General features: G+C 41.2%; 1 protein-coding gene across 13 annotated transcripts in view; it reads left to right on the forward strand.

The window, feature by feature from the left end:
* The window catches only part of DLG2 (discs large MAGUK scaffold protein 2), a 1,097,443-nt gene that overhangs the window by 204,898 nt on the left and 866,332 nt on the right, over nt 1-26,213 (forward strand). For all 13 annotated transcript variants that reach the window (XM_078390148.1, XM_078390151.1, XM_078390152.1 and 10 more), the window contains one exon: nt 277-351. In XM_078390148.1, coding sequence (XP_078246274.1) covers nt 277-351 — 75 coding nt within the window. The remainder of the gene's footprint in view (nt 1-276; nt 352-26,213) is intronic.

Raw genomic sequence — 26,213 nt, forward strand, 5'->3', positions numbered from 1 at the left:
GGTTGCAAATAAAACTCTATTAATAGTTTCCATAACTCATAATCCTTGTGTCCAGTGCTGGCTAGTGATTATGGCAGTTGCAGTCAAAAAGGTGATTTTTCCAAGCTCTGGTGAATCTCAGGGTTTGATTAAATTAGGAGTCATATGAACTTTGTCACATGACTGAATTCCAGTGGCTTCATGAAGATGGCTCCATCCAAGTCAGATTTCAGATAACTCATGTATGGCAATGCACAGCTTATCTAACTCGCCTCTGTCTTGTTTCCTTGCATGCAGCAAAGCCACACCAGATGCCCAGCCCACAAATGTTCTGTGGAATCGCCAGGATGGTTACCGATCCAGCATCCTACTGTAAGTCTGACCCTTCTTCTCTGTTTGCAAAGTTTTGAACTGAAGAGGTGCGCTTACTGGAGTTCAAGAGTATAATATCAGATTGTTTGATAATATTCTGATGGAAGGACCCAAGGATGGCACTGCCTCATCTGGGTGACCTTCTTTTCAAGCTTACGTTTTGCAGTTGTGTTCTGGTTGTGATTCTGTATCCTACTTTGGATGTTTACTGCTTCTAGAAATGTGGAATGCTAGTGAGTTAGCTAGGGGATAGGAAATGGCTTGTTGGTGATAGCTACTGTAAAACTTCCAGAAAGAGAAATACATTTCTCCCTTGAATTACATGGATCTGGCAGCACAGTTTGGGTTATACATTTTTTTATCCAATGAATGAATGAATGAATGAATGAATGAATGAATGAATGAATGAATGAATGAATGAATGAATGAATTCAGGAAGTGGCTTCAGAAAGGTGGGTCTTGGGCTTACCTAGGGGCCTTTCATTGGCAGTGCCCATAGTCTGATAGTGGAGACCCAAGCAGCTCCACAAGGTGGTTGCGGAGGGTATTGGGGCATGCCAGGAGATTGACGTGGTTTGGGGGACCTCTGTGTTAATCAACTGTTTATGTTTGGGGGGGGGCATAAGAGTGATGCATGGATTTTGAGCTACACAGGCATCTGGCAGCCCTAACACCAGTGTTGTTGAAGGAAGACGTGTAGACTCTTTTCTGTGGTCAAGGTTCGTGTTGTTCTGATTTTCTCCACATCTCAGACGATGGAATTTGAATCAGAATTTTTTGCAACTGGGACACTTAATCTGGGAATGCATCTCACTGAATTCACTAAATCTGCATATGGTTGGGCTGCGGAAATCCTAAAATCAATATTATAATATTCTCCTTGTCCAGACAGACCCATGTGGCCAGAAAAAGGGTATTTAAAGATTTCCTCCTATAAGTGAGTGAAGAAAGAAAGCCTCTTTTTAAAAAAATCAGAACCAGGATATTATGAAAGTGCTTTAGCCTGGGACTCAGTTTTGTTTCACATGCTGCTTCTGTGACAGATGCTCCTGTGAGGCTCGTGGGAGGCATCCCTCTATAACAGTGATCCCCAACCTTGGGCCTCCAGATGTTCTTGGACTACAACTCCCAGAAGCCTTCACCACCACCTCTGCTGGCCAGGATTTCTGGGAGTTGAAGTCCAAGAACATCTGGAGGCCCAAGGTTGGGGACCACTGCTCTATAAGGGAGAACAAGCAGGATATGGCAATAAATACAATACAGGGATGGCCAAAAATATTGGTACCCTTCTCAGAAAATGCAACCCTTCTCTCAGAAAATTGTTGCATTTGCAAATGTTTTGGTACTCGCATGTTAATTTTTTTGGTTCACATTGGAACAATACAAAAACACATAGAAGAAATGTCAAATCTGATACAATCCCACATAGCAACCCAAAAATGTACTGGCCAAAATTACTGGTACCCTGTCTGAATTGTAAGAAATAATTGCTTTTCAAGCATGTGATGCTCCTTGAATTTGTATTTAGGCACACCTGTCACAAATAAGAGGTGTGGGGAATATAGTAATCATACTTGCAGCCAGTTAAGATGGAGAAAAGTTGACTTGGCCTTTGTGTTGTGTGTGACACTGAGCATGGAGAAAAGAATGAAGTGTAAAGAGTTGTCTGTGGATTTGAGAGAAAAATTGTGGAAAAACATGGACAAACCCAAGGCTAATAGTCCATCTCCAGAGATCTTAATGTTCCTGTGTCCACTGTGCACAATATCATCAAGAGGTTTACAGCCCATGGCACTGTAACCAAACTCCATGGATGTGGACGGAAGAGCAAAATTACTGAAAAATTACAACAAAGGGTTGTTTGAATGGTGGATACAGAACCAAGATTAACTTCCCAACCAATTCAAGCTTATATGCAGACACAGGGTACAACAGTGTCAGCTCGCACTATCCGTCACCATCTGAATGAAAAGAGACGCTTTGGTAGGAGACCCAAGAAGACACCACTGCTGACACAAAGGCATAAAAAAGCAAGACTGACGTATGCCAAAACTTACATGACAAAACCATGGGCGTTCTGGGAGAACATACTGTCCGCAGTACGTTCTCCCAGAGAACGTAGAGCTTTTTGGTCAAGGACATCATGGAACTGCTTACAGAAAAAGAAACGAGGCATTCAAAGAAAAGAACACAGTCCCTACAGTCAAACATGGTGGAGGTTCAAAGATGTTTTGGGGTTGCTTTGCTGCTTCTGCCACTGGATGCCTTGACTGGTATCATGGAATCTAATGATTACCAAAGAATTTTTGGGGCACAACGTATTGGCCAGTGTCAGAAAGCTGCGTCTCCACCAGAGGTCATGGGTCTTCCAGCAGGACAATAACCCGAAACACATTTCCAAAAGCACTCAGAAACGATTACAAACAAAGCGCTGGAGAATTCTGAAATTACCAGCGATGAGTCCAGATCTGAATCCCATAGAACACCTGTGGACAGATCTCAAAACAGCAGTTGGGAGAAGACATCCTTCAAATCTGAAGGCCTTGGAGCAGTTTTGCAAAAGAAGAGTGGTCTAAAATTCCAGCAGAGACGTGTAAGAAACTCATTCATGGTTATAGGAAGCAATTGATTTCAGTTATTTTTTCCAAACGGGGTGCTACCAAATATTAAGTTAAGGGTGCCAATAACTCTGGCCAATGAATTTTTTGGGTTTCTATGTGGGATTGTATCAGATTTGGCTTTTCTTCTCTGTATTTTCGTGTTGTTCCAATGCAAACCAAAGAAATGAACATGTGAGTACCAAAACATTTGCAACTGCAACAATTTTCTGAGAGAAGGCCTGCATTTTCTGACAGAATTGCAAGATTGCCAATATTTTTGGCCATGACTGTATCTCTGCTTTCTGGTTGGAGATAGAACATGGGTTTCTTTATCTTGCCTTCTCATTGAGAAGAATTGGTGAGAGGGGAAAACTCCATTTTATTGGTGATCCAGTAATGGGGAGAAAGAGGGGATGATGTGTGTGGGAGAATTTGGTGAGAGAAAGACCTTCCTGTGGGCCTTCCACAGTCTTGATTTCTTTCACCGATGGGCCAAATTGTCTTCTCCCATGGTCCAAAACTTTAGAAGGGAGCATTGGCTGCTTCCCATGGCCTCTAAGATTCTCTGTATTCCTGTAGTCCTTAACATTGGATCTCTGTGAGCAGTGTTTCCGCTTCCTTGATGTCGATCTTTCATGGTGTTTTCACTGGAGTGCTAATAATGTGCAAACAGAGAAAAACAAAAGGCTTCTAGGCTTTTTGGTAACCACGTGAACTCCTTGCCTTGCCTGTTGAACAAGATGCTGAAAATGCTACGGTAATATTTGTCATCTGTTGTACAGAGATGGAGGCAACATACAGTGTAACCTGCAGTACAAACTGACCTAAGATATAAAAGAAAAGAGTCTCAAGGCATGCTTGGATGCTCTTACATCTCAGTTTCTTGAAAAGGAGTGCTCCATCAGCCTATGATACTGTGCATCCTTTTGTGGGGCCAGGATTCTACTTAATTTACCAAACACAAAATGACAGTTGCAGAACTGATTCCCCCCCCCCCACTTGCCTACAGTTTCCATCACATTCCCGGCCCCACTGATTGTGTAGCTGAGTGCAAGATGGACATCCCTGGAAAACAAAGAAAATCTGCTCCCACAATTGCCATTCTGCACCTGATAAATCAAACATGATATTGTCCATGGAACTCAATAAATAAGGTTTGTTGATTCAGGATAGCATCTGAGTCACTATATAGGTCAGAAAAAAACATTGGCAGGCACTTTGATCCTGCAAACCAAGTCCCCAAGGATATTGTACCATGCTTGAAAAACTTTTGGATAGTATCATTTCCCCCTGTGGATTATGATAGATACCATTTCTTATTTCTGCCACGTCTGGATTTTTGACCTGGAAATTTCATTTGGGGTTGCTTGCTACTTTGCTTATTCCCTCCATGTCTATTTGTGAGTCTGACAAAAATTTCTTGAAAATGATGATGTACGTGTTATGCTCCGTTTTATCAAAATATATTGAGAATAAAGGGCTCTTTTTCATTTTTGTTTTTTCCTTGGGAATTAATGCAGGAGCAATGAATTCTCCTCAGCATTGTGATGGTGTCAGACTCTGCAACTGTATATATATTTTCAAAAAATACATCATGTTTTGCATCCCACATCATGTTCGCTCATTCCAAATGAATAGCAAGCAGAAGTATGGCTCTTTTACCATTGGGTTTGTTTGATGAATGTCAGGAATGATAGTATTCATCACTTGCTTCTTTTGCTGTAATGAAGTTGGTTGGCTTCGGGGGTCAGAAAGGAACTTTGCCCTAGTGAGATTAGTCTGTATAATTGGTATTCTGCATGTGCAGCCTAGGTAGAAGATCTGCTAATGTTCTGATGCCTGATTTTACTATGTCTTTTTTTTAAAATTGTGGCTTGTTCCAATGTACTTTGGTTTCAGCACTCCTTCATTATTTCTGTAGAAAGAGCTGCTGATGGGAAAATATATATTTGTTTTTCCACAGTACAGTAGGACTGCTGTATCCATGAGATCAGTACCTGCAGCTTCACTTATCTGCCTCCTGAAAATATTAAATACTCAAGAAATAAGAGTTTCCAAGATGTATTACCAGAACTGGTCACTAGAGGGAACCAGAGACTATGCTATATATAGGATTTCTATATCCATGCTTTCCTGCATCTGTGGGTGGGAGTTTGGAACCAATCCCCCATGGAGGTTGTACATTACTCATCAGTCCTCTGTTTTAAAGAAAAGAAAGTCCATGTGCACTTCCTGTATCCCTATAGCAGCCACTCCTCTCGTTGATTACATTGCACCAGCCCTGTTCTCTGGAGTGACTCTACTCTGATGCAGGGTCAGCATCAGAGTCACTCTACTATTAGACTGAATGAGACTTCTGCCTCGGATATAGGAGACTGATGTGTTTGTTGGAAGACAGACTTGTATTTGCTACAGATGCTCTCAGGTGTAATCGATATTTGGTAGGTAACAATGGGATTGGATAGTAAAAGAATTAATAACAAATTTATTAAAAGTGGCAAGGCTAAGCAACTGGAAAGTAAAGTATGATTTTTCCATTGAATGATTCATATAAGGAAGTGTGGAATATCGTTATTAATGATAAGTTAACTTGTGTATTACGGTAGAACAGATTGGATGAGTAAGAGTATTTTTAGTGATCGTTTGGGAGTTTTTACTGATTATATACTTAAAAAAGGTAAGGACTGTATACTTTCACACGATCCAATGCAGTTTTGGATGTGAAATTCATAAATTAAAAAAAATTGACTTAATATATCTCTAAATGGTCCCAGTGGAGGGGTGCACTGTTTGAGTAATTGTACAGTTTATATTGCTTTTGGTTTTGTGTTTATTACATTTTTTCTAGGTTTGCATTTTTGTATTTTTATTGTTTTGCTTTTTATTTCTTTTCTCTTCGATTTAATTAAAAATTAAGAAAACTGCAGAGAAAAAATAATGAAAAAAAAATGAAACTGCGATAATAAACTGTATTTAATTGGATTATAGGTAGGGCTGGGATTGATATGTGGAATGAATGGGCATATCAGCTCTCTTAACTTTGGAGTATACTCCAGTAAACAGCCACACAATTCAGAACGGCTGGATATTTTTGGCCCACAATTCCTAACTTTTGCCCCATTGGGTGGTTCTGATGGGAGATGAAAGCCAGAACACACGCTTAAAGATTCGTACGCACCAGTGGCAAACTTCTGCATTCATGTGTCACTATATCAGAAGACTGGTGCCAACAATTGTTATTATGGGCATACCAGTCACAGCCTGTGCTAGACCATGGGTTTCCAGTCTGTGGGTCATGACCTCCGAGGAGGTCACAAAGTGTTTTTGGGGTGGGTTAGGTCACCACAGTTACTTTTAGTTGCAATTAGTTTTATAGGAAATTTCTCTGCAAAGTTTTTCAACACTTATTTATTTCAATATGGCTACACTGCAGTGTTCAAAAGGATTCTGGTTGGGAATGTTCATAAATGGAGGCGAGGACATGTGACGTGCCCAAGGGTGCTGCCATGATGGCTGATTGACAAAGCCGATGTACCAATCCTGTCAGAGTGGGTGGTCGCTGTTGGATATCCTGGAGCGATGGTCACCACCTCTTTCGCTTTTCAGCGTGTTTTCTTTACCCCATTAAAAATGCCTTTTTATGCAAATGTGGCAGGAGGTTTCAGGTCACTTGGCTATCATAAAAGGGGGTCGCAACCTTGAAAATGGTTGAGAAACACAGTAATAGACCGAAAAAAAATTCACAGTGGGCAAGCCCCCCCCAGTTCAAAATAAGAAGTGCCTGAACAACCACTTCTGAGTGTGTTTGTGTGTATGTGTTTTTTTAAGAAGGTCTTTTTGCTTGGACAAATGAGGGGGACACCCCTCCCCACCTAATAGAAAAGCTGCAATTCCTGGATGTCACTCAAAGGAGGAAAGACTGTGGGTTTCTACCCACCCCACAAAATGGCCTTGGGGTGCTACGTGCAACCTTTAAGCCACAACATGTTCACCTTTATCTCTAGAACTGTAACATGAACTTGCGGAATATTTCTGCTTTATGCAACTCAATAGCCTTTTCTGTTTCCTTGCTAAGCCTGAACACACATTTTATCACACTTTTATTGCAAGGCGGAACATATCCCAGGGCCCAACTGACTGGCTGTTTATGTCACAGCGAGTAATGTTGAACTCCCTCACAGCAAGTACAATATTTGGACTGAACACTGAAGCATTTTTGAGGGAAGGATTGTTATTTTTCTCGCTTTCCTCAGAAGAGATCAATAGAATATGATCCCCTTCAGAAGGGATGTTGAGCAAAGTGTGTAAGAAGTCTTTGCTTATGTTATTACCTCCTAGGGTTTGAAACCTTCACTGTATTGGTTCCAACAATCTTTGAGGCCCCTCCTGTTTCTCTCTTTTTCTACTCTCAAGCGTGGGAGCATCCCTGGGATTGACTGCATATCTCTTGGGACTGGTGGGTGGGAATTTGATTAGCCTTTTCTAGAGCAAATACTTCTTCTTGTCCGGAGCTTGGATGTCATTGCGGTTCACAGCTTGTATCGGGTTGGGGGAAGCAGAATTAATGTTTAATATAGCACTCTACACGTGTGCAGAAACTGGTCCTGTATTCTGAGCTGGCTAAGCACTCGGGGCCAGAATTTCTGACCTCAGACTAGAGGCAAACTCTGAGAAGTGTGCTGTGTTTTTCTGAGCCAGGAAATGCACACAACTAAAATCGTATCTGCAAATATTGTAGATGCCAAGTCTTCTTCTATGAAACTCTTTTTGCAGTTACAGTAGTAACGTTTCTGTAGTTTTGAGGATTATGCTAAGCTCTGCTGGGCATGTCTGGGGAGATAAGGCGAAATTGTTTTTTTCGTGAGAACAAACTCCGAATTATTCTATTGCCACAAAATCAGACTTGCAAGGAGAAGCTGAAGAAGAAGAAAACAAGTATTTCACGTCTGGACTGCCAGGAAGATATTGGCCCTGATTTTCTGTGTGATGTCCTTGTTTAAACCCATTTCGAAACGGGGGACTCTTGACTCAAATTAGCTCAAATTAATTGCCCAAGGACGGCGCTAGGCCTGCAGACTTTTCTTTCCTACTGCCGTTTTTCCAGCACTGCCGTTATAAAATATCCCTGAAGGAGATCTCTTCGCAGTTAGTGTGTTAACTGTGAAACATGGGACTGTCTTCTGAGCAGGCTTTCGGTTATGTAACAGCTAGAAAGAGTTTCCCAATGAATTTGTGTTCGTCTGGGAAATTTGCTGACCAAGGGCTGCCCCTCTGGTGAGGTAATCAAAGCGTTCACCCACAGGAAGGAGTGGAGATCAAGCACAAGCCGTATTACTAGTTTCAGTGCACCCAGTAATGTTTGGATTTATTTCAAAGGTTGGTTATTTCTCAGCGTCGGAGTATGATGCGACAGTTCTCAACTGCAAACCAAGATTCATGCCCAGAAGTGATACCGTTGTCACTGCAAATGCAATACATCTATGTGGACCTAGCAGGATAAATGCCGGCTGTACAGTCTGATGAGCTGGCAGATTAATGCTGTGCTCTCGCAGCTCTTCATTGCTGTGTTATTTTAAAACTCATGTTTCTTCCCTGATAATACCTCACAGAGGGGTGGCGCTATAATGCTTTCTAGACATTAATTCCTTTCTCTGGTGAAGAGGGAGAGGATGGGGGAAAACCTTTTTCTATATTAAATCTTGCTGTTAGGTTGCTTTGGCCTTAATATTGTTTGTTGTTTAGTCGTTTAGTCGTGTCTGACTCTTCGTGACCCCATGGACCAGAGCACTCCAGGCCCTCCTGTCTTCCACTGCCTCCCGGAGTTGTGTCAAATTCATGTTGGTCGCTTCAATGACACTGTCCAACCATCTCGTCCTCTGTCGTCCCCTTCTCCTCCTGCCCTCACACTTTCCCAACATCAGGGTCTTTTCCAGGGAGTCTTCTCTTCTCATGAGATGGCTAAAATATTGGAGCCTCAGCTTCAGGATCTGTCCTTCCAGTGAGCACTCAGGGTTGATTTCCTTTAGAATTGATAGGTTTGTTCTCCTTGCAGTCCAGGGGACTCTCAAGAGCCTCCTTCTTAATAGGGTTTCTGAAATACGTGAGATGTTCAGGGATTGGTTTTGCCATTGCTACTCAATCCCTTCCCTGTGAGTTTCCCTGGCTAAGGAAGGATTTGAACCCAGGCCTTTCCAGTCTTTATGCAGCACTCCGTCCACCAGGCAACAGCAGTTCTCAGTAATAAATCTACAATTATGTAATACATAACTATTTATAAAATACCTCCCTATGTTATAAAAAGTGTATAATCTAACCATGGAAGAGACTATGTGTGCAAGTTCACATGTAAACAGAACAATTGTGTGATTTATTATTTTATATTTGTGGGTTTTTTATGTCTAACTAACTTTGCATGTGAATTATTAGCTGCCCTGGACTGTCGTGAGGAAAAGCGGAATATAAAATTACTAAATAATTAATTCTGTGTGAGAAAGAGAAGAAGAGAGAATATTGTATAATGTTATACAACCCAATAATAAGTCTGTAAACCTTTTTACAATATAACATGTGGCCCACCAGAATTATTAGACTGAATCATCCCTCACTATTCCTTATGCTGCCCAGGGCTGTAGTAACACCTGGTGTGCTGTTTCTCTATCAAGCTTCCCTTTCTTTGCTAAAATTTCATTTCGCTGTGCAGCAAAAGTTTAGGGATTGACAGGGTAGAACAGCTTCAAATTCCCTGGATTAGTCCATTCCTTTTTTCTCATCCAGCTGGCACTTACAGTCTCAGGAACTCACTCTGAGGCATTAGTAAGAGAAGGAATAAAAGGTTTCATTACTTACAATTGAGCAGATCCAACAGCAAACGGGTAAACATGACCATGTTCAACAGACTCACTGCTTCTGACAAAGTACAGAGGGGATAAAAAACACTGGGCAATGAACTGGGGCTCTCTTTGAATTCAGAGACAGGAAGGAACCATTGGTGAGTGCTGGGTAGCTGGACAGTCTCCCTAGCCCAAAAGGGTCCCTCCTAGACAAACCTACTAAAGGCAGCATGCGAGGTTGCAAAAACTCCCAATGAGCTATCCTGGGAAGGGCTAGTGTTTGGTTGTTAGCCAAAAACTTATGGAGGCCAAATTTCGGTCATCCCTGCACAGCATAAGGTAACCAATGTGCTTCATGCTAAGGCATCTTCACTTGAACGGGTGGAGATGTACAAATGGTCACAAAATTTTTGCACGCTTGAAAAAAATGACACAAATTGTAGTTAAGCTACTACCAAGAAATGGCTTTAGCTACCAGTTGACAATTGCGAGAGCCAATGCAGGGTGTTTAAATTTCTTTCCCTTGCACCCCCCACTACTCCAAAGAAGCTACCCCCCCCGCCCAAACCAAGAAATGTGAGCTCCAGCCAATGGTACATTTCTTGCTGAGCGGTCACTGTGAATTATAGACAGCCCCGTGGTTTATGCCTGGCGGTGTTGGTTGGAGAACGAACAGCACGCCCTCGCTGCGAGGTTGAATTGCAAGCTTGCATGTTTTACGCTCCTTGGCAAGCGGCTTCGCGTTTTTGTAAGTTACAGTGATTTAACAGTTTAATGAAACCGTGGTACATCTTGGAGCTTTTGAAGCTATTACACTTTTAAAGCGCCTTCTCCCCCCCCCCCCACTCCCCCCAAAACCCTCCTAAGGCTTTGGCAGAAGTGGGAACATTTGGGGAAATATATAAAACAATAAAAATTAGAATTCTGTTGCCTTAACATTTTAAAAGGGCAAGCATGTAAGCAATGCTACTTGCTGGCTAGGTTGTCTGCTCTTGCAAGCCATCTTTCCCTGGTTGCACCACTGATCATGCAGTTGGTTGAATTGGCTATTTAGACAACCGGCACCTGAGGAAATGGAGAAAAAAACACAACACTTGTGCAGCGGCCCTTACACATGCAGCTCTTTGCAACTGTAATTCACCCAAATTGTTTAACTTCAGATATTGTATGTGTTGTTGTTTAGTCGTGTCCGACTCTTCGTGACCCCATGGACCAGAGCACCCCAGGCCCTCCTGTCTTCCACTGCCTCATGGAGTTGGGTCAGATTCATGTTGGTCGCTTCGGTGACCCTGTCCAGCCATCTCGTCCTCTGTCGTCCCCTTCTCTTCTTGCCGTCACACCTTCCCAACATCAGGGTCTTTTCCAGGGAGTCTTCTCTTCTCATGAAGATATTGTATATAGTGATGCTGTAATTGGATGTCATTGTGAGCATGTTGTGGTCACTGAAAATCACAGCACAGCCTCAAATTCTGTTTTCTTCTAGATTTAACCCCCCCCCAAGACATTTCCCAGCATTCTTCACCATTGGCTGTTTTGTCTAGAACTGATGGGAATTGCAATCCCTTATCTCGTGGGCCAAGGTTTACACATCCTGGACCTAGCAAATCAGCAATAATATCACTTGTGACATGATGCCATACTAGCAGATAGCCACATGATAAAGTCCCCAAAGCTTATCAGATCAAGAGCAGAAATCATTGTCCTTTCATATAACAGGTTTCCTGGTATTATCACAAAGCAAGAGTTAGACCTGGCTATGTATTGATGCCACAAAGCCAAAGAGAACGAGGGCGCTACTTCTCTCCTTCACTCGGAATGTACAAACTTGGTTTAGGCATCTCATCAGAAATCATCCAAAAATGGGACATTTACCGTATTTTTCGCTCGATAAGACGCACCTTTCCATAACACGCACCAATTTTTTAGGAGAAGAAAACAGGAAAATATAATCTGTTTTCTTTGCTCCATAAGACGCACAGACTTTCCACCCCCCTGTTTTGTGGGGGAAAAGTGCGTCTTATGGTGCGAAAAAAACAGTATTTCATATTTTTTAAAAAAAACATAGGAATACTTCAGAAAGCCTCCAGATCACATAGAATAAAACAGTAGCAACTAACTAAATAAAACACTAACATAGTCAGGCAATCACACTCAGAAGGCTATCCTTCATGTAACTTAGTCCCAATCTATTTGAGATCTTAAAATTTACTTCAGTGATTTTTAAAAACCTATCTGTTAAGACCAGAATTAAGACAGATTTGTTCGTATTGGCTCAAGTACCTTAAAGCCCAGATTTTGGGAGCTAAGGCTGTTTCTTTAACATGCATCACTGTGTGAAGTCACAAATTGTAATTGTTTATGTCATGCTCTTCACTCATTCATAGTTTTTCTTGATCTTCCAGGCCTGAATCCCAAGAGGATGGAGCCTTTGGGACTAGCAAAGATAAATCCTCACTAACTTTTAGATTTCTTTCTCATTCTCCCTTTTTCTTTGTCACACAGACTCTCCCTCATCCGTCAAGAATCGTCAATGGGCAAAGCCAAATCAGAGTGATGGCACGACTTCTTGTCTTCACTCTGATTTGGCTTTGCTGTAATTGCTGTAAATTCCAGCGCTTGTATTCTATCAGGAGTATTTGTTGTGTGGCTCACTTTGGAGTATGAAACAGATGACTGGAGTCTTAAATCTGTATCTTCCGAGGTCACTTTCACATCACAATTCGCATGCCTTTTCCAAATCTCTATCTCTTTCCCAATTCCAAGATAAATACATGGGTCCACTTTTTTTTAGCACAATATACTCTTCCTGAAGGTTATGTTTCTTTTGAATTGGGCCGGAACCATAAAATAAAATTAAAAAGTCTACTTAGAGGAAAGTATTTGATGTATTACTTTCTGTTCCCAAACTCAAAGCCCGTTTCACCTTCAAACCCTGTTGTCTAATAAATTCCCTATACTGCATAGTTCGTAAAATATACTTTGCCCTTATGTGGAAACCGTACTGCATTAAAAAGGGCCTTCCAAATATTGTTATTTTTCCTTGGGTCTGCAATTGTATGGTCGCAAGGAGGAAACCAAATTGAAGTCAATAGGATTTGTTTTGAGGAAACAGGAACGCTGCTTTTAATGTCAATGAGGATGTCTACGCTTTCGTCCATCCTTAATTTTTTCTGTTTCTTCTTGTTGCTGTGTTCCTGCACTCCTGCAGCTTTGTGTTCCAATCAAGACACCTACATTTATGGCTCCAGGCAATTCACCATCTGCCTCTTTTTATTTTAGCCTCTACACTGACAGCTCTCGCTCTTGCATGGCTGCTAGAGTTTGTTTCCATCAAGAGTCAGACGCTTTGATATGACTTTTTTTTTTTTTAGAGCAATTTGCATGACCCTTCTCTGGGTCAAAATCTGGTTGTTGATCGGCATTGGCCTGAATCAGACGTTTCACTCTACGGGATGGGGATCCACCACCAGTAAACATTTGCACATCTGAAGTGTAAGAGATGCAACCTCAAGAGCTTAGAAGAATTACTCTTTTCCTCTTATAACTCCCAGAATCATATAAGCCAGCATGACAGAGTTCTGGCAAAATTATATGAATGCTTTAAGGCAACTTTCAAAGGTCCAAAGGCTGTATCTCCCAGACCTTCAGAGGACTGCTTCCTTCCACTGTTGCTGCTTTAGTGGGGCTAATCTTGATCTCTTGGGGTTTGATTAGCCATTCTGATGCATTGGACTCTAAAATAGATCTGAAGCAAGGGGCTAAAAATAGGACACAATTTCTAATTGCACCCCATAGAAGGCACCATTTGCTATTTGGAACTAATGGTTATTTAAGGACAATGGCAGGTCTGGAGCCTGTGGGAGGCGGGAGGCTTCATGAAGCCCATGGGGGAATGTATGGTCCGTCCCAGACTAAAGCCTTAGAACAGTGGCCCCCAACCTTGGGCTTCCAGATGTTCTTGGACTTCAACTCCCAGAAATCCTGGCCAGCAGAGCTGGTGGTGAAGGCTTCTGGGAGTTGTAGTCCAAGAACATCTGGAGGCCCAAGGTTGGGGGCCACTGTCTTAGAGCCTAAAAAGAGAGGCATGGCAGCCTCAATGCCTGCGATTGGCAGGGAGCACGAAGCCTCTGAATTGGCCAGTCCTAAAATAAAATGGCAACCTGCCCTTCAGTCCTGAAGCTCAGTTTCACTGAGAGAATAAATCACAGAAATTAAGCCAAAGGCTCCATGGGAGATGTAGCTTTTCAGTTATGATGTGAATGAAAGGGAGAGGGCACTGTACAGGTTTTCTGGCAGGGTATTCCAGACATAATGAGGAAAGGGCAAAGCTTTAAAAAAAAAAACCCCTGGAGTTTCTGAAAATAAATTCTGCATAGAATCTACAAGAAAATTAAGGCACCAGGGTTTTAAAATAGCATGGTTTATAATTCTGCAAAAATTTCATATCCTTTTTCCGTTTCTTGGATAATTGCAAATATTTAACTTTTGGCATTTCAGTCCTGTTGTCCTTCTGGGTTTTCTTATTTGCTTTTGAATCTTTTGCCAGAACTGGGAAAGAATATCTGCAGGAGACTAAATTATCTCCTCTTGTTTCATAAGCAGCACTAATACATCACAGCTGTCTCAATGTTTCAGGAAGCTAGTGGTAAAACTAGTGCCTACTGGTTTTATAGCAGTTCTCAAAATACTTTACACGTCTATAAAACTTTAATGCTTGATCTGGGAAATTTAGAATTCATCTGAGTTAAGAGTCTAAACTAGACTTGAAATTCATAGCTAAAGCCTCAAAGGAAGCAAGAATCTCCACATTTTAAACTACTAGTGAGTTTTTTTGCTTGAGTTGATCTGGCATCTACTTAGTTGTGTTTCCGGTGGTCCATTGTGTCTGCAAAGCTCTCCTACAGTACCGTATCTGAAATGAATTGTTTTTTCCCCCATCAGATTTTTCATTGGTCAGTTTTCATATGTACACCGTAAGTAGGAATAACATAGTATGGCTTATCTTTGCTTTGGTCTCCAGTGTTAAATCCTTTACTCTTAACAATCTTGTCTAGTTCTGTCATAGCTGTTCTTCCAAGTCAAATTTTCTGATTTCTTTGTAACAAACAATCTGATTTTCATTCAATAATTAAACTGAACGATAGAATACATCTTGAACAATTTGTATTTCTTCACTGTCCTCATGTAATGCTTCAATAGTCATTATTTTGGCTTTCTTAGTGTTTCGCTGTAAACATGCTTCTGGATTTCATGCCTGCATTTTGACTGATGATTGAATCAAGATGTTGGAAATCTTTGACTATTTTGATTTCCCGTTAGGTAATTCTTCTGTAGGTGAAGGGGTGGAGGATTCAGTTGCTCCCTTCTCATCCAGTACCACAAGCTTGATCAAAATCTAGAGGTCTACACAAAGAGAAAGAGATGGTGTGTGTGTGTGTGTGTGTGTGTGTGTGTGTGTGTGTGTGTGTGTGTGTGAGAGAGAGAGAGAGAGAGAGAGAGAGAGAGAGAGAGAAGTTGTTTTTCACTCAGTTACACTCAGTTACAGTTCAGCTGTTCTAATTCTGTTAACATGGGTTGACAATAGCTTTCTGGGATGTTAAGTTGGGCCTTTTTCCAGACTTACCTGAAGATGCCAGGTTGTTCTCTGCCACTGAACTATGGCCGTAGTCCATCGTATCAACAAATGATGGATTATCCATATAACATCTAATTTGTCCTTGAGGCGATTTAACCCAGGGTGGGATTTAACCCAATTCCAATGATGGAGCCATATTTTCTCACTTTTGGACTTTTGAGGGCAGCATTCCCCTGATGCCTCTGGAATCTCACGTCTGGGAAATTATTCCAGATTTTCAAATTGTGATTTCAGAGGCTTTTGGGGGGGGGGGGGCATGTTGCATTTTAAGGATAATTCTCTTCCTAGGATAGGAGTCAAAAGTCCTTTTCTTTCTATTTTTTAAATATAGCCAGTGACTAGTTTCACTTATGGTTTCCATGAAAGGCCTTAAAGACATAAAAATTTATTTATTTATTTATTTTATTTATTTTATTTATATCCCACCTATCTAGTCGATAGACCACTCTAGGCGGCTAAAAAGAGGCTGAGGAGCTGGTTTCAAATGCCCCTGAAGTCACAGGGGGCATGATTTGTTATTTTGGAAGCCTTACATAGGTGGAGTGAGGGCCCTGGACTTTGGGCCACCCTTTGCTGGTCTCTGATCTAAAATAGACCTCACAGCAGCAGCTGATGGGAAATGGCTTCCTATATTGGACTAGTAATAATGGAAGAAAATGGAGATACACAGAATAGCATCCATTCAACTTCATATTTAAATCCTTTCCACTTTGTATATCATACCTGCAAATGGTTAAGCAGCCTATAGTAATATGAAGATGTAAAACCATTGGTCAAAAGGGTCGTTTGAAGTGATTTTTCTGCCATCCTCTGATAAAGCACTGGGCACTTTCCATTAATCTGTACCATTGTAAAGGTTTGGGGACTTTTTGTTTAACATAAGATATATTAATGTAAGGTTAATATATCTGTCATTATGGGGGCATGTAGCCTTAATACTAGAGAAGTCATGAAGTTACAGTTGCAGAATCAGGACCACTAACAACCATGCAGGTAGATTATGATCAAGGTGAGAGAAGCCCATTTCGGTTCTTGAGGAAATGTCCTTCAGAGTGAATGCTGGGTTTTTGCTGATACGCGATTGTTTTTGAGGTTATGGATAAAGTTGTCCAAATCAATAGTGTGCCCCAAAGTTTTGGCTTCTGAGCATTCCTAACACTAATACAAAAGATTGATATAGTCCTGCTAGGCATTTAAGGCAGAACAAGTTAAGATTTAAGGGATATTTACAAACCTCCCTATTCAGATGATCTGCACATTGTGTTCATCAAAAGCTGCCACCAGGCAAAAGGTCCTGAAGGGGGAAAAAAAGATACGGAGGCTTTAATTAAAGTACTGTACATTGTTGAGCCTTCTGAGATTCTCCTTAACTGGAAAAGCACTAGTTTCAGCTATACAGTTTCTTTGATTTATGAACGGATCCCAGTAGGGTACTCACTGGAGTATAAACACTTTGACTAAGCTGTGTTGATCTCGATGAGTGAGTACAGTTAGTCCTGTCTTGCTATAAACATTACTTTGAGTGGAATGAGGGTGGGGAAGCAGTGGGCATTTATTTTGTGCCATATCACACAAACATACTCCTTGCCTTTGTTAGAAAATGTCAAGTCTTCTTCTTGCCTTAATGAAGAGTGGCTGCCTCCTTGAGTGGGATGCAAATCAAGATGCTGGTCTGATTCAGCATTCAAAGTGCTCCCTGCGGTAACCTTGTTTTTAGGTAAAACAAATTTGCTTCACAGAATCTTTTAAACTTTCCTAGTACACAACTACACAAGGCCTTTAACTGGTTTAAACTTTCTGATTATGCAGGCAGAATTGGCAGAATTCCCATGGAGCTGGTGCCTTTGCCTCCAAAATACAGCACTCCTTATAAAAGGAGGCATTGGCTGAAATCCTGTTACCTATCTCTGCCTGCACAACAGGAATGACATTGGTAGTGGTAGCAAATTAGTGCTGATTCAAGACTTCCTTTGGTGATTTCAGAAGGCATGCAAATTCATTGCAAGCTGTACAAGGAATCACCAAAGAAACACTTTGGTGATTTGGGGCATGCAACTTAGGGCTAATTGGCCACTAATGGTGATATCGTTCCTAGTGTGCAAGAGGAACTACACAACAGGATTTCAGTCAATAAGTGGAAGGACATTGGGCCATATGATGAATAATGGGTGCAGTAATGGAAACAAACAAGAAGAACTTGAAATCTTAGTTCAGGGAGGTCAATCCAACATGATAGGGATAACTGAAACTTGGTGGGATGACTCCCATGATTGAAATACAGCACTTGAAGGATATAAATTGTTCAGAAAGAATAGAAAGGGGGTACGTGGAGTTACACATCCGTGTTTAGTCTTCACAACAGCTCTGTGAGGTAAGGTCAGGCTGAGAGAGGCCCAGGCTCTGAAGTCTTGGATGAAAACTCTAATCCTTGCACTACATTGGATTTTAGTCTCGGATTATATATAATATGTCAAGAATCCATGTATAATTAATATGGGGAACATTTTATTGTGTGTCAGAAGGCCCAAGAAGCCACTTAAGATGTATTTATCTCTTCTTTCAAGAGCTGTGGCCTTCCAGAGCTTCCACAATTTTCTACATACCCTCTTCTCTCTATAAACACTCACTAAAATGTCAGTGTTTGACAGCCTTTTGGATTTATTTATTTTTTTTGCCCACTCTTGCACAAAGTAATCCAAATCAGCAATTAATGGAAGATTAGGCTTTGATCCAAGAGGAAGGTTTTTATTTGTAAAGTTTCACATTGTGTTATGCCTTGAGGTGATTTAACGAGACGTGACTCGGCGAGGATCCACTATTCAAAATGTCTGCACCAATGTAAGTGCTTAGGTGTCGGCGTGTGGGGCTGCTTTTGCAAACCATGCTGAAACAGGAAATAACTTCAAGAATAAAGTATTTTTTTTTCCAGCATGACCTCTGCATTATCATGAGAAGCAAGACAGTATTATTCATTTGTTTCTTGCAATGTTTTAGACCCTTTTGTCAAACACTGGACAATCAAACAAGGGCAAGAACTGAACAATACATTTCTGAGGATGTCTCAGAGAAATGCATTTATTAGATTTTAAAAAAATAACATAGGCGATAAGGATTATCAGGTCAGTGATTTCCTGTCTGCACTAGAGACAAAGAATAGCTACAAGGAACCTGCAAAAATATAGCATTTGCAAAGCATAGTGAAAATGCTGAGCCCTGAAAAATGACATGTACAATATGTCCCCATAGTTGTGGGAGATTGGTTCCAAGTCCCCCCTCCCTGCAGTGCTGAAAATCATGGATAATAGTGAACACCATATATATAGCATGGTCTCTGGCTCCCTCTAGTGGCCAATTCTGGTAGTGACATAATGGAAATACGTATTTCTATACCAAACCCTATGCATAATATGGTCTCTGACCCCCTCTAGTGGCATCTGGTAACTATGTCATAGAAATACATATTTCTGGGATTTTTCTTTTAATATTTTAAATATTTTCAGATTGCGGATAAATGAAACTGCAGATACTGATCCTGTGGATACGGAGGTCCTACTATACCAAGCCAAAATCTCTCAGAAGACATTTCCTTTGAGAAACTTCTCTGGAATATTTTTTTTTATCATTCTTGCTCCCAAAGAAAAAGAAAGCAACTTTTCAGAAATATTTCCAAAATGTCTTTCCATTTTTAGGTTGGTCTGCCTCCCTTCTGCCAGCATCCAGGTGTCACAGTAGAGCTCCAGACATGGACCATTGTGGAGCATGCAAAATGGTCCTTTTTCCTTTGAGAAACAAGAAGTTGTTTAACAACTGCTGTTTATTGGGAGCCCTAGATCTAAATACATGGTGGAGAATTTCTCGTTTCCTTGTAGAATTCTGGAAGAAATGGATTTTCCGCTATGTCTGCCCACAAAGAGCCTGGAGAATTTCTGTAGCATACTTGTTTTGGAATCACAGTCTTCTGGTGGGCATGAACACAATGGATTCTAGTACTGGTATCTACATAAGGTTTCCCTAACTTGCCAAAGCTAATTGTGACTAACTGACAAGATGCCAGGGGCTGTCTCAATGGTACAACTGCGATGCCTTCTGCACCTTGTCTGTTAGCTGCAATTAACTGCAACATGTTAATCGTGTGAAAACTAATAGGATTCTGGCTCCTGCCTTCTGAACATAAATAGCGTGGCCAATCTTTTTCACCCCTCATTCTAAGAGGTATGCTATGAAATTTCAAATACTAACTTTAGCTCTTGGTTGCATTTACCAGTATCCTCCAACAGGTCAAATATAATGTGTTTGCAAATTATATGCATTTAAAAAGAGACACAAATAGAAACCAAGTGTGTGTTTTATACAGTTTTACGCTAGCAGGTGTATAAAAATTCTATCAAGCATGAAGTGAGTTTAGAATTGTATGTCATAAAAGTCTCTTTTACTAAGTCTCTTTTATAACTGCCCAGAGTGGCTTGCTAGCCAGATGGATGGATGGATGGATGAATGAATGAATCTCTCCCCGCCCCGCCCACCGAGACAAAATGCTCAAAAGACAATGGCTGTAAGGGAACCATTTTATTTTCACAGTGCCATCTTAAGGCCAAAGAACAGTGGCATTGTTGAGAACCAAACTCCCCCCCTCCCAATCACGGATTAAATATAAAGCCAGGTTGTGGGGTTAAGCTCTATTCTGTTCAGTTCCTTCACACACACACACACTCACAGGGGAAAAAAAAACCCTTTCCTGCTCTTTTTTCAACCTTAGGTCATCTTAGGTTAAAAAAAAATTCTCCCCCTAGTGGTAGAGTACGTATTAACCAGCTTTGCATTAGTTCCTATGGGAACTAATGCTTCAATGTACGAACGCACCTCTACATAACAAAAAAACAGCCAGAATGGATTAATTGGTTTTCAGTCCATTCCTATGGGAAATTTTGCTTCAACTTAAGAACGTTTCAACTTAAGAACACCATTCCAAAATGGATTAAGTTCTTAAGTATTTATTTATTTATTTATTTATTCCATTTCTATCCCGCATATCTAATCAATTAAGTAGAGGTTCCACTGTAGTTTCTAGGGACGGAAAAGAGCAGATACGGATTAAATAGTTTTCAATGCATTCCTATGGGAAATGCAGATTCAACATAAGAACTTTTCAACTTGAGAACCACCTTCCAATACGGATTAAGTTCTTAAGTAGAGACCCCATTGTACTTTCTGAGAAGGGATGACTTCACCCCATTAAAAATGCCTTTTTATGCAAACGTGGCAGGAGGATCACTACTTACTTGGCTATTATAAAAGGCAGTCACGACATGAAAATGGTTGGGAGGGTACCAGAAAGGCCTTCCCATGGGCAGGGGTAAGCCTCTCTACCAACAACTGATATCTCTTCATATAATGCTTCTGGGCATGGAGGTTCTATAAAACCAAGCAAGCAGCCTTTGAGATGGTAAGATTTGGTTGGGGGGGGAGGGGGAGTTGTAGAAACCTGGTATTGGGTTTTAGGATGTAGAGGAGAACGAAGGACAAACAACGTTATATTATTTTGTATGAATGGAGGCCATCCTCAATTGTTGAGTGTCACAATACAACTCTGCCACAGCTGCTCGGAACAGAAAGGAGGAGGTCTAATGGCAGTCAATATTGAGAGCTAAGTCAAGGGGCTTTTAAGGACCTTAAAATAGACAGCGAGCCCAATATTATGATTTCACTTTGTACAACAGGAAGTGTGCTGTTGAGATTTAGTGGTGAACTCAAATGGTACTCCACAGTTGCCTATTGCTTGCTGGATTTAAATATGTTGAGATTGTTGCGGCACCAAAGATCAAATAAATATATGGTGGAAAATTGAGTGAGGTTTTTTCTCCCCGTGTAGGAAGCCTGCTTGGCATCAGATGGACAAACATCTTTTTAACAAGAAGAATCATACTCCTACTCTCCTGTTCCTGTTACACACTCTACAGAGAGTCTTTGGGATAATTTGCTTAGGTAGAGCAGTAAAATACTGAATTTTCAATGGCAGACATAACAGTATGTGAAACATATACTGTACCATTTGTTGCTACCTAATTTGGTGTTATAACATCAATGTTTACTGAAACTTTGCACAGTAAACATGTTAAACCTATTCAAAAAGCTTTCTTATGTTCTCTCCAAAAGTCTACAAGGTACAGAATTCTGTTATGAACCTGGGTGTTTCTGGTTTTGTTTTTCTGGGTGCCGTTGTGTGAACAAATAAAATCCCTCTAAACTAAATCACATAACTGGACCACCTATTTTTTGAGCATTTAGTTTTCACCAGTTCATCAGGTCTGTGCATTGTAACTGCAGGTTCAAGTCTTCTATCACCATTACTTAGAGGCATCCAGGCAAAAATCCAGAATAGTATTCGGAGTTTATCAGGAACGTTTGTCCCGTCAGGACTACCTCCTCTTTAATTATGGAGCTTTCCAAAAGCAGAATTTTTGTCTTCCATCGGTCCCTGGTTCTAACGTATTTCACCGAGCGCCCGCCTTTTGCTGAAGAGTCTCCTAAAATATGCAGGAGGGTTGTGGCTCTTAATCCCACAGTTTCCACGATTGTCATCTTAAACAAGTTATGCAGCTCTGGCCTTTATCTTGGTCTTTTCCAAAGCCGGAGCTTTCTTATCATCTTGCAGACATATTGCTCTTTAGTTCGTGCAGCGAACAGGCCCGAATCTGTTCTTCCTGAACTAACACAACGTGCCAGTGCATGCCAGCACAGTCTCCTACGGTTGTTATTTGTTGCTCGGCGGCTGATGCTCGAGAGCCCCCCTGGGAAGGAAAGGGAAGGCATATACCCTTCTTTAAACCTTTAAACACTCTATCTTTAAAGCAGCAGACATTTAATACAGTTGGGCCGGGGCTGTGATATTTCAACAGTGGCGTCTCAACAGATATTCTTTCCATGAATGTGCGGATTCATTGATAGTCCCCCTAGAGGAGAGCTAGATGTTACTTGCAAAGGCAGATAATGAAACTTGAATTCATTTCTTTTTTTACTAAAGTGGAAATCCAACTTCAGGAGGGGGCATTTTAAATGGAGGAGGAACATGGATACATGTTTTTTTTTCATGCAGGCCATTCTTCCTTTGCAGACTCTCCTCTAGTGAGGAGGAGCATTCTCTATCTGCACAGCCCTGTGTAAGGGACAAAACTCTGGAAATAGGATCCTGGACAAATAGGTAAAGGTAAAGGTTCCCCTTGACATTTAGTCCAGTCGTGTCCAACTCTAGGGGGCAGTGCTCATCCCGTTTTCAAGCCGTAGAGCCAGCGCTTGTCCGAAGACAGTTTCCGTTGTCACATGGCCAGCGTGACTAGGGAACGTCGTTTTACCTTCCCACTGAGGTAGTCCCTATTTATCTATTTGCATTTGCATGCTTTCGAACTGCTAGGTTGGCAGGAGCTGGGACAAGCGACGGGAGTTCTCTCCGTCCCGTGGATTCGATCTTACAGCTGCTGGTCCTCTGACCTTGCAGCACAGAGGCTTCTGCGGTTTAACCCACAGCGCCACCACGTCCCACGACAAATCCTGCACAAATATCATGTAACAATAGACAGAGCTGTGAGAAGAGGCTGGAACTCCCCAGATTCTCTCATCTCCAGCGCCCATTTTGGATTATGGGAGTGGTGGTCCAGAAACATAACTTCTGAGAGCAGCCATGCCAGAGACTTTTGGTTGAGAGATGACAAGTGCATTAAGACATCTGATTTCGCAAGAATAATGGAAGTTCCAGATTGTGAATTCTGCCTCCTGCTCTTTATGGTGCCTACCCTTCATCAGGGTAGTTTTAAAGGCCCAGCTGAGCTCAAGGGCTTTCACTGAGTTCTTTGACTGCTCCATACACACAGAAAATTAAATTCGTTGCAACCCTCAATACCTAATGATATTTTAGGGCCTCATAGAGATAGATACTAAGTGCCTAAACAGGCTTCCTATTGCTATATTCAGAGGTTTGCAAGGAAAAGGAAGTTAATGTCTCATGGCTGTTCTTTCCAGAAGTGTTACTGAGTTCATACTAAGTGGGGCTATATTTTTATTATTTAGATTGAGTTTTAGATCTAAACTAATAAGAAAACACTTGTACAAAAATGGGAGTAATACGCAGAAATCCTCCAACTATGAAATCACAATGAAACCAATTAGAGCAATGGCTCACATTCAAAGCAGTGGTGCTGTAGTGTCATCCTCTTCGCATCCTCTCTACAGCCCTCAGAGCTGCTCAGAAACTGATTACAGAGATCTTGCTGGTCCTACAAAGTAGGTTTTTTTCCCCCAAAGGGTTTATGAAATACTGCAGTGGATGTTGTAGAGTTTTGAATTTTTGTTAAATTCCTTTAGCTGCATAGCAGAAGTGCAGAGATTCACAAAGCAGGATAGCTTCAAGTTCGCCCGATTTCCCGCCCCTTTCCCCTTACCTGGCACTTATAGGCTCAGTACCTCACTTTGAGACATTAGTAGCAGAAAGAATAAAAGGCTTCATTGCTTACAGTTGAACAGATCCAACAGCAAAATGACAAACGTGACTGCTTTCAGCAACAGATCTCAACTGACTCAGTGCTTTCAATAGATTGAAGACAAATATTCTGGAAACCACCGTGCCCATTGGAGGCATTGTACTGAAAGCATATACCACAGTGGTTTGAATGCCGGAGTAGAGAGAGCCAGATTCAAATCCCTGCTGGACAATGAAACTCTTTATGTGACTTTTGGGCTGGGCAATATCTCTCAGTTTGGTCTGCCTTACAGGGTTGTTGTGACAATGAAAATAGGGAATCTTGAATGCATTTTGGAAGAAAGGCCGGGTATCAACATGTGGTAAACCAATAAGCATACTGTATTTTTAAACAGCCCATGATACATCAATATTCGTATTTCAGATGGAAGACTGAGCCCAAGAAAGAAGCAACTTGCATGAGATTTAGACAGAGGATCCTGTAGTTCGTAGTCTATATATTATTAGCTGTCATATTACAGTTGAAACCAGATGGCTCCATTTTCTAGGAATATCTCCTTTTGTGCTGAATGGCCGCTACCAGAACGATACCTTTTCTAGACCTACTGGGAAACATCACCAGATTTGAGAAGACTTTACTTGGTTTGCAAAGTCTAAAATGTCCCTCTTCAGTGAATCTGTAAAGGACTTGGAAGCTTTAATGCTGTACTTTTGCCATTCTTAGGAAGTAAATTAAAACCAAGAGTGGGAACCATATGGCCTTATGTAGTGCCTTTGTCTGTTTTACGTGGTCTGGAGACTGTTCTCATTTAAAACAAAGTGGAAACCCCTAGACCTTGTTCTGTTGTTCTTATGCATCATCAAGTTGCTTCTGACTTACGATGACCTCCAAAAGGTCCTGTCATTAACAGCCCTGCTGGGGTCTTGCAAACTCAAGGCTACGGCTTCCCGCCTCATATTTAGTCTTCCTCTTTTTCCTTCTGCCTTTATAGAGTTAAATTAGGAGGCCAGTTATGATCAGGGCTGGCCCTGCCATTAGGGAGAGTGAAGCGCTGGCAATATTTGACATCACAAACGGGCAACAAGTTATTTATTTATTCATGTTTTCATTACTGGATTGTTATTGCTAGGGATCCCCCATGGTCTTTCTGTTTCTTATGCCAGAATGATTTGGCTGATCAAAGTCTCTATGCCCCTTGGGAAGGATGGGGGGTTAGGGACATGTCTGCCATTTTGCCCCAGGTGGCAAAATGTCTTGGGCATGCCCTAGTTACAACAGATGGTTACCTATTTGAAATGAGCCGCTCCAAATTAGCCCCAAGCGTTTCTAGTTCACTGCCCTACATTGGCTGAAGACTGCCTGTATTGATTATTTTCTGTGTTAGCATCTTCTTAGAAGGCTGAGCTATCAGGTCACTGTTGCTGAACAAATTAGAGAACCTGTAACAGCTGAGATGGCCATTAAATGGGATTCAACGGCAATCCTCTTCAATTTGAGATAGATACAAAACTCTGGGGACTTTGTTAAGTTTCTTCTTTCTGATGGGGGGGGGGGGGGAAGAAGCAGCAGCAGCAGCCGTAAATCCCTACAGGGCGATTTAGTCAAAAAGTTGTAAGAAGACAGGGGAAGAAAACAGTCTTGTGCAATGCAAAGTTTGGGATGTAACAACTGAAGGTCAGAATCAAGGTCAGGTGTGCGTACTATAGATTTCAAAAAGGAACATTTCCCAAAGGAAAGTCTCCTTTCAAAACAATTTCTTCTTTTCTTTTTGGATTGCATGTATCAAAAGAATGTTCTGTAAATCATTGAAAAGGGGAGCAATATCTTAGAGAGCCGAATATGTAAAAAAGTAATGAATGGAGACATTAGAAATGTTATTCTGTTCTAGAAACTCATATGTCTTTAAGGCATGTCAAATAATACCAAGTGCAAATAGTGTAATCATGCAAATAGCTGCATTCAGGTATAATCACACAAATAAATGCATCCATTTTTCAAAACTCATATGTGTTATTGTTCTAGAGTCCAAAGCGTATTGCCTAATACATCTGACTTCCTACGCTATGTCTCTACTTTATGTCAGTCTGTCCCGTTTGGCCATTTCAGAATTATACCTTAGTCATGCGTCATAGATGTGTGAACTCTCCTGGAGATGATTCATAGACTGGTACAGAAAATAAGTCCTTATTTTTAATCAATATTCAATCAATTACCCAGCTGTGTGCAGTTCTGAAGATTCAGGAGGCATCCAGGAAAATAACCTGTACTTTTTACAAACAAGATACATAGACATAGATTTAAATGTTCTTAATTTGAGTGACATTCT

The sequence above is a fragment of the Pogona vitticeps genome, chromosome 3 (genome assembly GCF_051106095.1).
Source record: "Pogona vitticeps strain Pit_001003342236 chromosome 3, PviZW2.1, whole genome shotgun sequence".
NCBI lineage: Eukaryota > Metazoa > Chordata > Lepidosauria > Squamata > Agamidae > Pogona > Pogona vitticeps.